This window comes from Aulonocara sp. 'chitande type north' Nkhata Bay, linkage group LG10, assembly GCF_057382095.1.
Source record: "Aulonocara sp. 'chitande type north' Nkhata Bay isolate Kocher_YH1m ecotype deep benthic linkage group LG10, A_spYH_male_GT1.1, whole genome shotgun sequence".
Lineage (NCBI taxonomy): Eukaryota > Metazoa > Chordata > Actinopteri > Cichliformes > Cichlidae > Aulonocara > Aulonocara sp. 'chitande type north' Nkhata Bay.
Window position 1 is genome coordinate 19693075 of NC_141353.1, and position 17202 is coordinate 19710276.

Consider the following 17202-nt stretch of genomic DNA (forward strand, 5'->3'; position numbering starts at 1 on the left):
TAACTGTCTCACATTCCTCTGTGATATTAGTCTGTTTTCCATGAACAAATCCTTTATATCGCTTCCACCCAGTAAGGCATGTCATCTGCTGTAAAGACGATGACATGAATGTCCGTTTGCACCTGGACACGAGAGATGTCACGCATGAGTGGCACAAGCAAAGGTCATTTGGTATCGCCTGTTTAGAGGAATTACACACAGTTTTAAAGACAAATGTGCTGACTGCGAATGTGTGACTCCACAGAACTCTCAATAGTAGTAGCTAAAAAGCTAAATAAATCACATATAAAGTGTATTTTAGAATGTGGAGGGAATAAAAAAATCACATTTTAGCGCATTCACAGATTATTGAATTACTGAGTTACGTTATTTTACTGAGTCCTATATAAAAAAAAATATCTGTTTTGTTTTTGTTTTTTTGCGCAATGAAAATTCCGGTTTACCTACGCGCCTGTAGCAGATTTGTCCTCTCCGTCTCTCCGTAGCCGAGCAGGAACCAGTCGCGCGGGTTGCTGTGTGAATAACATTTCGCGGGAGATTAGCAAGCGGAGAGTGTGTCTGCTGTCAACACGGACGACTGTAACGTTTTACTGAATCCATAGCAGAATGAGTTTGTGGGTGGACAAATATCGTCCGTCGTCCCTCGGGAAACTGGACTTTCATAAAGAGCAGGCGGCGCAGCTCAAAAACCTGGTAAGAGAAATAAGCTCCTCCATGATGGCTGTTTATTCAGATTGGCGGTAGCGTCGTAAATAATGCTGCATGTGAGCAGGCATGATCGACAAGTTTAGCTTTGCAAGACAATTGTGGGGGGATTTACTGAGCTGGTTAAGAGGTTTTTGTGTACAGCTTGTAAAACAACCCCGTTCATGCTATCGTGGACGTTACTAGCTATGTGCAACTTGTTCCACTTTGACACTATAATGGAGCCAGAACCTCACAGTATTGACCAAGAGGGAAAATAGATCCCTATATCTGATGGAGCAAATGCCATTTTAATAAGGCTTCACATCCGCTTAAAGATGATCTCATCCTCTCACACTTTCTGTATACACATCACACACACACCATCCTTTCCTAGACAGAGTATTGTGCACACACAACTTGTGTTTTTGAAGTGCTTGTTCACATATGTTCATCGTTTAGGAGGTACTATTCATACTTTTTGTGTTTCTTATTCCATTCATGTGAATGCTTGAAAATGGTGTTTTCAAAAACATACAGTTTTGGTGAGAAAATTTAATCCACTGACGTCTTGGTCATGAGTGTAATGGTAATATTGAGCTTTTAATCATTCCATCCATCTATCCATCCATCCAAACTATTGTTCTTCCAAGTTGGAATGATTGCATGGTGCATATCTTTTATGACTTTAAAAATAATTGGTTGTAAAAGTTTGAATTTATTTTAGATTTTCTCTCATCTCTGAAGAGTTCATTTAAATTGGTTGATTTCTAGCATGGACCCGGCTTTTAAGCATAGTCCACAAAAGGGTTCAGTTTAGCCAGGAGCTTTTAGTAGTTTAGCCTGCTTTTCCAAACCAGCTTTGGTTTATTTTTAGGATGATTGTCCTGTTACAGCACCCAATTTTGTCCAAGTTTCAACCATCTAGATTTTGGATGTAGTCCCCCTTCTCCATTATTCCATCCACTCTGTGCAGTGTACCGCTACCACTGGCACATCTTCAATTACTGACTTTGGCATTTTACATTGTTCTGAGTATTGGTCAGTCCAATGAGTGCTGTCAAACAAATCCTTTCTATGCTGGCAAAGAGAAACTACCAGTTGTAGTCGACTGTGATAACTAATGAGAAGTTAATAGGTCTGAAGTTAACCTTCAGCACCATCAATAAAATAAATTTAAACTTGTTCACCCAATTCTTGTTTTTTGGGTTGTTGTCTTGTGTTTTGGTCATTTAAGATGTATACTGCACAACGTTTTTACGCTGGAGAAACAAAATCCCAAAATAACCATGACATGACCTTGATCATTCATGAGTTGACGTAAACTCCTGAACAAGAACAGCTAAGAAAAAGTAATATAAAAAGGTATATAATATACTGTAGATAATGAAAAGTAAAGTTTAATAACAGTTGTCACATTTTCTTTGCATGCAGAGCAGTGTTGCTCTCATTGGCAACATAACGCAATGTTGGTAATATTTAAAAGCAAAGATATAATGTCTGATTCTTTAGAAAAAAAAACTTCAAACACAAGGAAAAAAGAAAGAAAAACTACAAATTTTGTGTTAATGTTTCAGGTTCAGGGTGGTGACTTCCCACACTTGTTGGTGTACGGTCCATCAGGTGCAGGCAAGAAGACTCGCATCATGTGTCTGCTGAGGGAGCTCTACGGTCCTGGGGTGGAAAAGCTTCGAATTGAGCACCAGACCATTGTGGTAAGAGGGAAAATAATTAAACAATCACTCTCCCCAAGCGAATAACTTCTGTAAAATACACCTTTCACATGCTGTATTTAGAGTCACATCTCTGATCAATCTTCAACTTTTTAGACTTACAACTTAAAGATTTAGTTGATTTCCCAGTTTGTGGTTTTTGTCTGCAGGCTCCCTCAAAGAAGAAAATTGAGATTAACACCATAGCCAGCAACTATCACTTGGAAGTAAATCCAAGGTGAGGAGATATTCTTACTTGATAGTTGCACTCCTGTATCTTTACTTTTTCCCTCCAGTACATGTGACAACTATAGTTGCTATAAAAGGCCTTTTTGCTTCAGCTTTAATGTTTGTTTATTGTATTTCTGTTCTGTGCTGTACAGTGATGCGGGGAACCAGGACCGCGTGGTGATTCAAGAGCTGATCAAAACTGTGGCACAGTCTCAGCAAATCCAGTCGAGCACACAGAGAGACTTCAAAGGTAGAAGTGTGCTAATTTAGCCTGTAGTCAAATGTATGAAGACTTAACCGTTAAGACTAAAAATGTAGACTTGCGGGATTATGTTTTATCTGTGAACTCATTTCACCTATTTACCATTTAGCTCACAGCATCTACCTGTCACTTATTTAGCAATTGGCACCCTTATCTTTTTCTTTTTCTCAGTGGTGTTGCTAACAGAGGTGGACAGACTGACGAAGGATGCCCAGCACGCTTTGCGTCGGACGATGGAAAAGTACATGGCCACCTGCAGACTCATCCTCTGCTCCACCTCTACATCCAAAGTCATCGGGCCAATTAGGAGCCGTTGTCTGGCGATTAGAGTTCCTCTGCCGAGCACAGAAGAGGTGAGACGAATTTGGTGTCTTTTGGCGTGCTCTTACTAATCTACATTATTTGGAACTTGTGTTTTTGTTCATTAAAGTAACTTTTTCTCTGCTGTATTCTTGTTTTTTAAGGTTTGTAATATTCTTACGTCCGTCTGTAAAAAGGAGGGTCTCGTCCTCCCGCCTGAGCTGGCCAAGCAAATCGGCGAGAAATCTGGTCGCAACCTCCGTAAAGCGCTTTTGATGTGCGAAGCCTGCCGAGTGCAGCAGTAAGTTGTGGCAAAACTTACTATTTTCTTTCTTATGTTGGAATTAAACCTAAACACATACTTATTTAGCATATCTTATTATTCACAGGTATCCATTCTCAGTGGACCAAGACGTCCCGGAGACAGACTGGGAGGTTTATCTTAGAGAAACGGCTAATGCCATCGTCAGCCAGCAGAGTCCTCAAAGGTACATGTGACAGAGATTTGGTTCTGTTAGAGATCAAACTTGTGGAGATACTTTGATGAAAATTCCCACCCGTGTTTGTTCCAGGTTGTTGGAGGTCCGAGCCAGACTGTATGAGCTCCTGACCCACTGCATCCCTCCTGAGATTATCATGAAGGTATCGTTTACTTCACGTTATCTCCTGTGAAAGTGCAGTTTGTGGTTGTCTTTAATGAAGAGGCTGTAAAAGTGTCCTTGTTCATTCCTCTAACAGTGTCTCGTGAAAGAGTTGCTTAATAACTGTGATGGGCAGCTGAAGACGGAGGTGGCTCACATTGCAGCCTACTATGAGCACAGACTACAGCTGGGGAGCAAAGCCATCTACCACCTGGAGGCGTTCACTGCCAAGTTCATGGCCATCTACAAGAAGTTCATGGAAGATGGTCTGGATGATGTTTTGACTTTAAGTGGACTTTAAATAGACCGATATTTTTCTGGTCAGGAGTTTAACAGCTGCGTTTCTTTGTTGCCTCCACAACTTTCACTGGACTTGAGACAGGCTTCTGTTCTTTTTAGGCATTGTGGTGATGCTGACACAGTTTACTCCACAATAAGTCTTACAGTTTCTGGCTTTATGCGTAGTTGCCCAAAACCCTCAGCGCTAAACGCTGTTAGTAAACTTTGATCTCTCTGTGTAGTCGTGTAAACTACTAATAGGGGTGGTGTGATGACCACCCCGGGAGGGGGGGGGGGGGGAATTCACATTGTACTGAACAAAACAATAAATTGCTTTGATTACAGATATTCTGATCTGTATGCTGTATGGATGTGACCAAATCTATAATGATTATCATAAACACTGAGCCTTTTTTTTAACCTGAAATCGAGATATTGATGCATGGTACGTATGAGCAAAGGGGGATGTAACGCATCATATTTCAGGATGAGTCAGCCTGTAGTAAATGGATAACAAGATTGCCCAAACTAGGGTGAATACAATTACAGATGGGTGATACATTCATTCATGTATGCACAGCTCGCTGAAGGTCCCTCCACACCATTTCCATCAGGCCTCAGTGTGGACTTTGGGTCATTGGAGCACTTTCTTTTCTTTTTTCAGCCTCTCTGTTGTAAATTTGTTGCTGTGTTTGGGATCGTTGTCCTATTGCTTGTCCTAATTTCACCAGAATACTTTGGCATACAGAGGAGTTTGTGGCCACTTCACGGTCCTGTGGCTGCAAAACGAGCCCAGATCATCAGCCCTCCACTAGTTGGTATGAGGTGTTTGAGCTGATATGCTAATTGGCTTTTGTTAAAAGTAATGCTGTGCAGCATGACCAACATCTGCATTTTTGTTTTTCCTGTCGAAAGAAAATTGTTCCAGAAGTCTTGTGGTTTGTTCAGATGCATCTGAGCTGTGCTGCCATGTTCCTTTTAGAGAGGCTTTCTCCTGTGTTCAGCCTTTTTTTAATTGTATTGTCATGAATTCTAACATTTAACCTGCTAACTGAGGACTATGAGTCTGAGCTGTAGGCCACTCCTGGGAAAACTGTACACGTGTAAACGCACAGCTTAGTGCTCCAGAGCAGCAAACTCAAAATTTCTGCTTTTATAGAGGAGTTACTCTTGCAACCTACTTCCTGTGGAAGTGCACTTAGAGTGTAGTGTGTACTTGGTTTTTCACAGGCCTGCATAGACTCCTGTGAAAACTTTCTTTTTCACAGCTGTACGTACTGTATGTAAAGGCAGCTGGAACAAGGGCGTAATGCAACATGTTTCCAGGGTGAGCCAAAGCATGTGTGCTGCAGGTATGTAATTATATAACTGTGGGCTCTAACCACATTACTTCAGGACACACAAACAGAGATTCACTTGCACTAACAAAAATGGCCAAACTAATGCAAATAATACAAAAAAGCTGAATTATAGAGCTTAATTTACACTTTTTGTTAAGTGTCCAAATAAATAATTACATGTCTTTTAAAAGCTCACTGTCCTGTAATCTTTCTTGTTAAACTCAAAGTAACTTAGAGGTGGAATGAATGCGGTTTGTGTCCTGCGAATCAAAATTAATTTTGTGACTGTCAGACCTTTGATCCCAACTCTAACATGTCTGCGCAGCTTCATTTGTGATTCTCTTTCAGCCACTTCTTAGTTCTTGTAGCATTTGCTTAATTTTGTTTATTTAGTACTCGTCTTGGAGAAAGAATGTGTCACCCTGGACAGACCATTATTTGTGAACTTGTTAATCCTCTGCACTCTCTCCATACAATGAAAACAAATAGACGTATTGGAGACGTAAGGTTATCTAAAATAGAGATGTTTTATTAACACCAGCATTACTTAGTGACATATAAAGCCTAAAATGTGAGGCTGATTGCAGCATGTCTTAAATCAAACCTCCTTTAGCATCAAATCCAAACTATTACAGTCTGAACAGACTGCACTGCTGCAAGCACACTTTTGGTCGAAGCAGCTCCTGCCATCAGTAACATTCCTTGTGTCTCTTGGCTGTATAGTAAATAATGAGGCCCAGGGTGATCAGCACCCCTGAACCTACCAGAATCAAGAAGCCCATCACAGGACTCTTGCCCAGGACGTGGCAGCTACGGCAGGGCGGTGCCACACTGGGACACAGCTGTGGCTCTGCTCCTTGAATCGGGAAGCCGTTATGCTCGATGATGTTGCGATAGTTGGAAAGAGAGGCTTTGACAATGACTTCCTCGTGGACTTGGCCATACAAGCCGAACCCCGGGTCTCTCTGATCGTTCAGGGCATAGGCAAAGTAACCCTTCAGGTTTACACCATCCAGAGTGTATGCTGTGGAGGACAGAGGAGGAAAGGCAGCATGTTAGATATTGAGTCTTCTTTTGGTTGCTTCCTTTAGGGGTCACCACAACAGATCATCTGACTCTATCTCAAACTCTTACAAGCCTCCATAAATCTTCTCTGAGGTCTTTGTCTTTTCCTCTTGAGTGACAGGAGAAAAGAATAAACTTAGTCAATCTCTGACCTAATCCCACCCCCACCTTAAACCTGTCTGTCTCGCTGTCCTCATACATGTCCTTCACCTACCTCACACACTTCTCTGCTGCTCCTGACTTTCTTGTGGAGTACCACAGTTCCTCTCTTGGCACCCTATCCAAGAGAGGAACCTCAGCACCTTAGCTGTACTTTCCCAGTCATCTTTCTCTACCACCCAGTCTTCTGCAACCTCAGATATTCAGTATGAATAAAAGTAAATAAAACATTAATGCCCTATACAGCCAACAACACATAAATACTACAGTTATTCTATAATTCATTAACTCAAACATATGCAGCTAGATATTGCTCTACATTTGCGCTTCAGGAGCTTAATAAAAATTGCTCTAACCTGTGTATATAAACTACTTTGAAAAAGACCAAATAAGCATAGATGCTGTCGCCGTATTAAGAATAAGTTACCTACAAATGCTCTCCTTACAGCCTGAGATAACAGCTGTCCAACCAAGTGAAGTAAAAAAACATTTCTAGCTATAACCTCCAGCCTAGGTTGGCTAAGCAATTGACATCGACCTTCACTGTTGACGCCCAAGGCCAAATGATCTTGAAAAATAATTTCGACAAACCCTCTTGAGCAATATTTCATATCAAACGGCAAAGTGAGAGCAGTAGAGCGCACTTTTTTATGTCACCTTATGTCACTCCATAAGGTTTTGCAAAACCACACCCTGCATGAATATATCTTAATATATCTTTTAAAAGTTTTTACATCTTATAGAAGCCAAAGATTTTAGCCAGTTCTGCTCCAGTCATAAGGGTAAAGATAATTAAATACACCATTTTATTATAGAATTCTTCGAGGTCATAGGTCAAATCAGGGTCACAAAAATGAGGAAAAACCCTTAGTTTCCATGGTTATCTCCAAACTTTAAAGCAACATATTAGTGATTGGAGGACATAAGCACTTTGTGTGTTTGAGCTCTTTAAGACATTATTTTTCAGTACAACATTCATATTACCAATGCTGACATCAGCATAAAACAAAGTTTAAGTATAGCTCTTTCTCTTCGGGTGGAGCTGCGCTGTCTGAGTGCTCTTGTTATTTCCTGTACTTTGGCAAAAGTCAAAGTGCATGTGAAAATGTCTCTCCCATCGCTTTTCTTAAAAAAATGACTAATAATAAACTTAATGTGGCTCCAGCAACACTACAAGATATCATCCTTTGGTGTAACACAGTAAGCTTTACAAGGGCAGGGACCTGACTCAAAACTTCAGCGTGGACTGTGCGTGCATCTCTGTTGATATTTGTGTTTGCAGTTACGTGGGTCCAAGTCAGCTGACTGAGCTGGGATCAGTGACCTAAATAGCTGTCTAATAATTAAACTGCATTGAGGCCACAGAGGGGAGAAGACTTTATCTCTACAGGATTGTACACAAGTTGCATGACATTAATCCACAAAAAAGTCTCACCTTTAAGTGCCTCGTTGATATAGTTGTACAGGTAGTAAACTCTCAGGCTGTCCTTGAAGCGGGCCGGATCTTCCTGGACCCCGTTAGCCATCACGTAGACGGGCACGTCGCTGTAGTGCTCTTTCACCTTACAGAGCAAAAAAAAAAACAGAGCCTCTTATGCTGCTATTACACTGAAACAACATCTGACCTGAAAGTTTTCATCCACTCAGTATGAAAACACATAACTGCAACGGGAAACAGATGGTTGCACACCACAACCATCACAACAGTCTTACCCAGTTGAGGGCTTTCCTCAGTCCCCAGGGCACGACAGGTCTTGGGGACATGATCCACGTGGTATCAATCATGTGTTGGACTTCAAGCATTGCTGTGTAGGTGTATCTGTAGATGTAGAAAATAAGAGTGACTAAAGAACTTCCTATTAGTTAATAAATAATTTCTGATGAGCCTGGATAGTGTTGAAGTCATATTAAAACAGAGTGGAGTGTCCAGAGGAGTGAGGTCGTACGAGTCTTCCTTGGCGTGAGTCACAAGCTTGGTACTGAAGTGGCTGATGGCAAAGAAGTCATACGTCCCTTTAACCAGCTGTCTGTCGTCCTTCTTGAAAACTGGCAGTCTGTGGAAGCACATAAAATATAACTAAAATTTAACTGCGTACACTTAATATTACACACAAGGCTTTAAAACTGTACCACACTGTGAATGAAGGATTTGTACTCGAGTGAGTTCAGCTGCCGCAGCCAGCTCCTCATCCCCACAGGATAGTCCCCACTGCCAAAGATTGGCTCTGCGAACCAGCCGACGCAGAAGTCTAAAACCCTTTTAGCCGGCTCCACGTCTTTTCGGCTGAATGAAAATGCCGGCTCCACCCAGTCCATATGCAAAGCCAGAGACACCTGATATTACACAAAGCATGCCAAGTTCAGGTGAGCATCTGAGAATATTTCTTTCTCCTGGTGTCCACACCAGGGGCGGATCTAGAAGGGTGGCACGGGGTGGCAAGTGCCACCCTAAAATGATCCCTTGCCACCCCAAGTGCCACCCCAGTTTTACATATGACAGTGTTGTTTATGAAAATAAGATAGCATTAACAGTTTGAGTGTAGTTACAGTCAACAGTGAATATAAATGCTAAAACTGAATATATTGGATAGTGTCCCGTCCCCCCCACCACCATTAATAAATGGTTCAGCCCATAGCAGGACCTGCTTTTTTCTTGTTTTTAGTATCAAGCGATGCTTATGATTGTGCCAGAGCACATTTTGAACAACACCATGGGAATTTTGGCTTTTACACAGGTGGTTGGATGTTGCACTCTGGAAATGGAAGGAAGGTGAGTGTTATTAACCCTCTGTGGTCCACGGACACGCTGCACCTCCAAATCACATGACTATTTTAAACTTTTTTTTACTGGCACACGTCATTTGTGGGGCATCTTACTGCAAAACCTGATTGTTCTCTCATTTTAGTTTTAGTAATATTTTTAAATGGTTGTAGAAAATGAAAAAAAAAAACCTGGCAGGTGTATTGGCTGCATTTTTAGATAAATAGCTGTACATTTTGTAAACATATACAGAATTTATATTTGCAATTCAAGTTATAAAAATGTACTCAACATGTCTGTGGGGGTTTTTTACAGTAAAAAAAATACTACTAGGATTTTAAGTTCTTTGTGTGATTTCAGATCAGTAATAGTACTATTAATAGTAATAGTAGTACTAATGCAGTATGTCAGTGAAAAAAATAACTAAATTCAGTTGAGCTGAAAAGATACCAAACAAGGCAAGGGGGAAAAAATAAAATGAAACAATCTGAGGGTGAAACGTAAACTCAAAAGGAGTCAAAAATGGCCGTTTGTATTTCAGACCTCAGTCTCCAGTATCCAACAAATCATGAAAAATTAGGTTTAAATTTTTGTTCATCACAGTGCAGATTTCTGAAATTTTGTGTAATTTAAGCTGTAACTATGTGATTGTTTTCTAACAAAAAACAGTGTGAAACTTAAGTTAGACTTGTTTTTGTAAACGAACCGCCCCATGTTGTGTAGCTTTCTGGATTTTATACTTATTGGGCTACATATTTATTTATTATACACGCTATACAGTACATAACATCAAAACTCACATGTTTTATGTAACTAAAGTGTGTAATTATGTGGGCTACAGACAATAATTAAGTTATAGACTATATTTATATGAAAAACGTGTATGCTTACTGAATCATTCTAACCATATGTAACCACCTGCATATGTGTTTGGGGGGGGGGGGGGGGGAAGGCTTTGATTTTGCCACCCCATTTGATTTCTTTGCCACCCTCATGCCACCCTAAGAAAGCTTCTCTAGATCCGCCCCTGGTCCACACAGAACCAGCACTTCACTGACCTTTCCTCCCTGTGCATATCTGAACTCGCGGTCGTAAGCATGCCAGGCCAGCGCGTGAGCCCGCAGCATCTCATGGCCCTCCGGGTAGCTCACCATCTCATCGTTTGGTTCGTTCAGGGTGATCCATATCTTCACATAGGCCCCTAGCTCTCTGTAGCAAAGCCTGGCATAGTCTGCAAAGGCCTCTGGAGTCTTACTGTTACAAGGGAAAACAATATCTACATTAAGAAACTGAAATGGAAGTAATCTTGCTGCTCTGATATATCTAATAAAAAATAAGTATATACACAGTATAAGTATGTACTGTGGCTCAAGACTTTTGCACAGTGACAACATTCAGGCACTTACATGTGATTTCAAAAAATAATAATGGTGGCTATCATTCTACTTTAAAAACAACGTCAAATGTCACTAATGGAGTTAAAAATGCCAGCACATCAGACTTTCAAATATTGGGATTGCTGGTTTTAGTATCTCTTTATTACAGGAAGAGAAAACACGGAGCAGTCAGCGATCACGCAGGTGAAAACATGGACACACTGTTCCTGGAAACATCGCCGCATGTTTGCTTTTATATCACACCACTCTGCCCATTACTGTAAGCTGTGATAAACCATGACTCATAGAAATTAAGGTGTATTTGTTCTGTATTCGGAGCAAATTTTCAAGCTCAAACGGTGTTTATATAAGCGCTCTATCTGACCTGTTCAGCCACTTGTTGGCAGTATCCAGCGGGGCCGGCAGGCTGCTGCGCTGGCGGGTGTGGTGCCAAAGAGTGACCACAGGTGTGACATTAGCCTGGAGCAGCTGACGTGAGAAACAGCGATAGTACCCCAGCAGGGTGGTGTTAGGATGAGCCACATCCCCTGTAGGCACCAGAGCTGACCAGTTGAGGGAGAAGTGGAAGTGGTTTACTCCAATCTGCCTGATTTCTTCCACCTAGGGAGGAGAAGGAGGAGGGATACACACTGAAACTAAGAAACCTCCCTCAAACCTTTACATGCTGTAACCCAAAAAAGAGCCAAAACAGGTGGCAGGTGGGTAAAATGGCCAACCTGCTGGCGGATGGTGGCGTAATCGGCACAGTGTGGGGTTCGATGTAGAGGCGGCGCGCTGAAGCCCTTCAGCTTCAGCAGCTCTCCGTTGTTGGAGATGTTCCAGAGGTAAACGTTTGGGTCTGCAAACTGGGTGGGCGTGGTCTCCACCTGTGCGAATAACGATGCAAAACGATCAAAGCAGTTTTGCAGGATGTCTCTGAGGGTTCATGTGGTTTATGATTAAGAGAGGGTTAATTACTGTCCCTGTTTCTAAGTTGGACTTTCACCATAGAAAACGCAGGCTGGAAGTAATGTAATCCACACGATGCAAGTTCGATCAGGGCAAGAGAAATACTTTCAAATAAGATATTATAATCACTGCATAAATCTTCAAAATGTCCAACAGAGCCGTCATGTTAAATATGTTATAGATATCAGCCCCACAGATGGTAGAAACAGGTAAACAGGTCCATTGTCAGCTCTATTGTGAATCCCTGAATCAAAGCTGAGACAGTTAAGTTAATATTTTCTTGAGTTGACATCTCCAAGGAAGCATGTAACATGGTAGACGAATGTACCTGTATTAATTCAGCTCCATATTGTTTTTTGAAGTTGCACTGGGTTGGGAGTGGTTGTGTCACATTTTTGGTGAGCCAATGGCTGTAATGGGGCTGGACTAATTAGAGGCAGGTGTACCTGATTGCACTGATACACTGGTCTACTTATAGCCCACACTACAAACACTGCTGTGTCATTTTGTCTTTCTCTGCAGGTGTGTAGAATGGTAAATGGCCCGTATTTATATAGCGCTTTACTGTGTAATGTAATGAAATCTGATATGTTTGGGATGGATGGGTTTTGCACTGTGAGTTATATAGTGAGTGTTTCATTTTGTCTCTCTGTGCAGGCCAGGGCCTATTATATGCCACAGCCTAAAGGCAGCAGAGTTGCAGAGGCTGTAGTGACCACTGGCTATCTACTTGCAGGGTGGTGCTAACCCCTGTTGAAGTCAACACGTGGAGTGCAACAGGCATTGTGGCATAGCTGGCTCTGGCCTTGGGACTGTGTGTATTTACTTGATTCGCAAATGGGACACTGGACTGTTTTATCTTTTGATTATCGTGTCAATAAATTATCTTTTAGAATTTTATTGACTATCATCTTTTTGCCCACGGCTGAGACGGTTGGTCAGACCTGGAATCTTTTTTGGGTGTGTTACAAGCATTCTAATCGCCTTTCATTCATTATCCGACCTCTGGCCCGCCATGACTTCCGCATCCATCTGCAAAACCCCCTGCAGTGCCTACACACCATCTCCTCCCGGGCTCAGTTTACATGCACAAACACCCACAAGCACCTGGATTGAGTTGGCTGACACACCCCAGGCGAAATCACAGGGGAAGGATCCTTGTACTGGTCTGTTCTCAGGAAGTTCTGGGAAACCGTTGCTCTGGATGACGTTTCTGTAGGAATGATGACAGCGGCACAAACTTTCTTCCTTTATTGTGTCTCTTTACTGTGTTTGTAAGACATAATTGTGATTTTTTTTTATATATATAAAAAGAGAAGAGTCCTTAACTGAACCAAGATGAAACGGTTACTGCAGATATGTTGTGCTGTCTAACCTTCTCTACATCTTCTCCATCAATGATCTCAAAGTAAACATCCCATTTCTTGGTACTGGTGCTTACTGATCATTAAATCTCTTCTTAATCCAGCTTCAACAACTCTTTCCCACTACATGAAGGTAGTGGAAATGAGTTGTTGGTGTGGCTCATCAGCTTTATCGCTCTGCTGTGCTGCTGTACAGCATTTTATTATCATAGTAACTTATTCTGCTGTTGGAGGAATTCAACAGATACCTGCACAAAATGATAAGAACTGAACACATGCCTGTAAAAGGTGGCAGATGTCTTTGGCTCCCTCTTCATGTCAGGAGTGTTGAAGTCCACATGGTAAAGCCCCCGTCGTATCCCGTATTCCCTGTGCCACTCAAAGCCGTCTATCAGAGACCAGGCGGTGTATCCAATCACGTTCACTCCATCTATGACGATTGCTGGATTACAAACACAACAGCGCAGATGACCCATATTTAGTTTCAGTGTGAAGATATCGGGTTGCCATTGTTTTTATGACCACTTATGCTGATATGAGAATGTCAATGCACGACACTGGACTTACACTTTAGCGCCTCGGCGATGAACCTCTTGAGGTAGTACATGTGTTTTGGGTCTTTTGTCTTGGTGTTGCCGAGGACGTACCTGCATGGAAACCAAGACGTTCAACAGAGACATGAGGTGGCATCAAAGAGGTGCTGTGCAATCAGCAGAGCGTCTACACCTACCAACCACTCTGCACCACAAAGATGGGGGGGTTGTCATACTCCGTGTTGACCCAGTATAGCAGCATCCTCAGGTCCAGATCCTCCTGCTGCCCAAACTTGAGGCTGTCGTTGATCAGATGGAAGCTCAGCGCCGCTCCGTGAGAGAGGGCAAAAAAGTCAGCTGTTCCTTTCACCTGTTCACTTTCTTCCGGCGTGAAGGAGGGCAGACGTGAGCCCAGCCTTGACTTCATGCAGGGAGGGTAGTCCCCATCTATGAACAGTGGCCGGGCGAACCAACCCAGGACGTGGTCCAGGGAGCACTGACATTCTCTCAGGCTTTCCAGGCGAGTGCGGCTGGGCTTGATCCAGTGAGAGGCCAGCGCCATGGACAGTTTGCCATGGTGTCGTGGACGGTAGTGGCGGTCGTAGAGATGCCAAGCAGCTGCGTGAGCCTGGAGGAGGGAGAAGCACAGAAAAAGAGGGGAGATGGGTGGATGGGATGTAGGCATAAATGCTGGGAAGGATGACACAAAACAAATATAACATTAATAACATTAAATATTATAAGGCCTTGAGATTTATTATTTTCACAGCAGCCCAGAAACAAATACATTATTACTCATGAGAGCAGCTCGATCAAATATTCGTTCCTACACAATCAGGTTATCCACGATGATGGAGTTTATAGATTAACAGTTTTAAAGAAAAAAACTTGTCATTGCTCCACCCGCTTCGTCTTCATGTAAGTCATACATTTCAAGCATCTTGAAACGTTCTACACTCCAGTAAACAAGACCATAAAAAAAGATATACATAATTTTTAAGAGAGTCCAAATCCAAATAAGCATGGCGAGCCAAAGCCATGAGCTTCGCTGTCAGCAGGTCGGTAAAGATCCTCAGGCAGAAAATGATAAGGAGTTACTCATGGTGCTGAGAAAAATTAAGAAAACAATCAACATAGTAAGATGTTTGTTTCTGTGAGGTTATTGTCTGCAATAGCTTTGCTTATTTGTGAACTAACGTGTAGTCAGCAGGATTTACAAAGACGTTATATATAAAATAATGACATGTTTTGCAAGTATCTTTACGACTCTGTGTGATTGTACCTGCAATATAATAAATCAAGTCCTTTTTGACCATTTAAATTTCTTTATAATACTGTGATGTCATATTTTTGTTGCAATTTCTTGGCTAGATCTTGCTTTAAAAAGACTTTTGTAACCCTTTAAAGACTAAACTGGGAAATAATGGCATACATGAGTTTTAATTTGTATCAAATTTGCTACATCTAGCTTTTTTTTTTCTTTTTTGCTTTAAAATGCATTTCCCATTAACAGAAGTGTTCTTTATGCCCCAAACTGACAGGTTGGATGGAAACAAGTCATTTACAATAAATACTACAGGCAATCTTAGTTTAAGTGTTATAATTTTTTTAGATTTGTTGGCCTGTACTCTGTCAAAAATATCTCCCCTGAATGATATCAAGTGAATTTGAGAAAGAACATTCCCTTCACAAGGCATAAGCGCCAGTCAGTTTTTGGTAAAGTGACTGTTATATCACTTTATATCATCCTAAAATGTCTCATTGACATTAAAAATGTCCTTTTTATGGGAGAGCTGGCCCAGAGAGCAGAAAATGTAACGTAAAGATGCTTTAAGTATTGGATTGGCTACAGAGTCAAATGAATACTTACAAAACAGGTAATTTCTTTATTTTAGAAATAACCCCTTCAAATCCTCTTCACTAAAGTTGTTTTAATAATGTAAGCACATATTTTAGATATTTTAAAAAACACACATACACACAGGAACAACATAGAATCACCTTGAGCAGGTTGTGTCCAACCCGGAATGGAAGATCAGGGTCGGTCTTTATCCCGGGAGCCACCACTCCGGTGCCATATCCGTGTCTCGCCACCACAAAGGGGTTATCGATGGTGATCCAGTACTTTACGTCATCCCCGAAAGCCTGGAAACAGAAATCGGCGTAGTCTTTGAAAATCCCCACGAGCTCCGGGTTGCTCCATCCGCCGAGGGTCTGCTGCAGGTGGTCTGGCAGGTCCCAGTGGTAGAGCGTGACCACCGGCTCCACGCGGATCTCCTTCAGCTTCTTAATGAGTGTCCGGTAGTAGTTGGTGCCGATTTCGTTGTAACTGCCACGGGTACCGTTGGGAAAAATCCTGGACCAGGACAGGGAAAATCTGTAGTGGCTGACCCCTAGCTGTTTAATGGCTCGGATGTCAGCGTTGATGTTGTGGTAGCTGTCGCTGCCCACGTCTCCGGTGATCATTCGGGTGCCGCCGCGCGTAAAAGTGTCCCAAATGGAGAGCCCCTTCCCGTCCTTTTCGAATGCGCCCTCCACCTGGTACGCGGCCGTACCCACCGCCCATATGAAGTCCTTGGGGAAGGTGTCATAGAGGAAAGCCTTGTCTGCCGGATAGGGCAGCTTATTGAAGCGACCCCAGGTTTTCAAGCCAGCGTTAGGCTTTGCGGTCACGGGGGTGAAGAAGCCAAGAAATGTCACGAAGGTGAGCAAAGCCTTCATGGTGGCCGTCAATACTGGCTTTGGATGTCCAGTTTTGTCCCTTAAAGGGGCTCTTATTTAATCATGCTTGGAGCTTTTCAGTCACTAAACACGGGACTGTGGAGCGCAGTCAGCCAGCTGTGAACCCACCACACGCCGCCTCTCCAAATCTATCAATTATTAGCCAAAGCACCTGACGCAACGAGCTCTCCAGGCACAACCTGATGTTAAGAGCCCCAAATGGCCAATCCTTTGCTTAACCACATTAGTTTTAACAACAACTGATGGGACATGGATACATTAAATATGCTTGTTTTGTCTGTTCAAGCAAGGCCGCAGTTTGGCTTTTTTTTTTTCTTTTTTAGTCTAGATGTGATAAAGTATTCACAGCACAGGAAAGGAGAGTGGCCCAGGTGTAACACCCCTAATATAATCCCAGTAACGGTCCTATTATTATGCATCCTCAGCTGGCACATAATTTCATAACTGTATTCCGGTGTCACACATCAAGCGCAATAAAAGCTCATCGACATTTCTCACCGGATCCGGTTCACTCAGGACCCCACACAGAAAGAGAGGGGGGGTGAAGAGGAGATGTATGCAAACAGCAGACTGAGTGTACCCTGCAGCACATCACTTCCTTATCTTCCTGCTCTCAGCTGGGTTGCTTGGAAACTCAGGCCTCTCTTGCTGTCGGCTATTTTGGTCCATATAGCTGCTGCATAAATATGTGAAGAGACATGAGTCTGTTGGTGCTGCTGGCAGCTTCCAGCCTGACACTCCAAATCTAACCTGACCTCCTTAACCTACACCAGACTCTGTATAC

The 17202-nt window shown here is 42.3% G+C and overlaps 2 protein-coding genes across 2 annotated transcripts; one reads left to right on the forward strand and one right to left on the reverse strand.

Annotated features, from left to right (window-relative positions):
- Nucleotides 1-470: 470 nt before the first annotated feature.
- On the forward strand, nt 471-5610 carry rfc3 (replication factor C (activator 1) 3). The gene is made up of 9 exons (XM_086308926.1): nt 471-693; nt 2262-2399; nt 2567-2634; nt 2780-2877; nt 3061-3242; nt 3354-3490; nt 3579-3677; nt 3762-3831; nt 3928-5610. The coding sequence occupies exons 1-9, from the start codon at nt 607-609 to the stop codon at nt 4129-4131; spliced, it is 1083 nt and encodes a 360-aa protein (XP_086165052.1). The 5' UTR covers nt 471-606; the 3' UTR covers nt 4132-5610.
- A 350-nt stretch (nt 5611-5960) lies between these two features.
- Nucleotides 5961-16542, reverse strand: kl (klotho). The gene is made up of 13 exons (XM_086308927.1): nt 15678-16542; nt 13874-14304; nt 13711-13790; nt 13423-13585; nt 12887-12992; nt 11548-11697; nt 11196-11431; nt 10493-10688; nt 8829-9007; nt 8620-8727; nt 8387-8492; nt 8109-8235; nt 5961-6473 (listed from the first exon to the last, which is right to left on the reverse strand). The coding sequence occupies exons 1-13, from the start codon at nt 16395-16397 to the stop codon at nt 6139-6141; spliced, it is 2937 nt and encodes a 978-aa protein (XP_086165053.1). The 5' UTR covers nt 16398-16542; the 3' UTR covers nt 5961-6138.
- Nucleotides 16543-17202: the final 660 nt, after the last annotated feature.

Coding starts and splice junctions, on each gene's coding strand:
- rfc3 (XM_086308926.1), top strand. CDS start 607: ATGAGTTTGTGGGTGGACAAATATCGTCCGTCGTCCCTCGGGAAACTG. Junction 2,400..2,566: donor TTGAGCACCAGACCATTGTG/GTAAGAGGGAAA, acceptor TTTTGTCTGCAG/GCTCCCTCAAAGAAGAAAAT. Junction 2,878..3,060: donor CACACAGAGAGACTTCAAAG/GTAGAAGTGTGC, acceptor TCTTTTTCTCAG/TGGTGTTGCTAACAGAGGTG.
- kl (XM_086308927.1), bottom strand. CDS start 16,397: ATGAAGGCTTTGCTCACCTTCGTGACATTTCTTGGCTTCTTCACCCCC. Junction 8,728..8,828: donor CGGCAGCTGAACTCACTCGA/GTACAAATCCTT, acceptor GTGCTTCCACAG/ACTGCCAGTTTTCAAGAAGG. Junction 6,474..8,108: donor TATCAACGAGGCACTTAAAG/GTGAGACTTTTT, acceptor TGTCCTCCACAG/CATACACTCTGGATGGTGTA.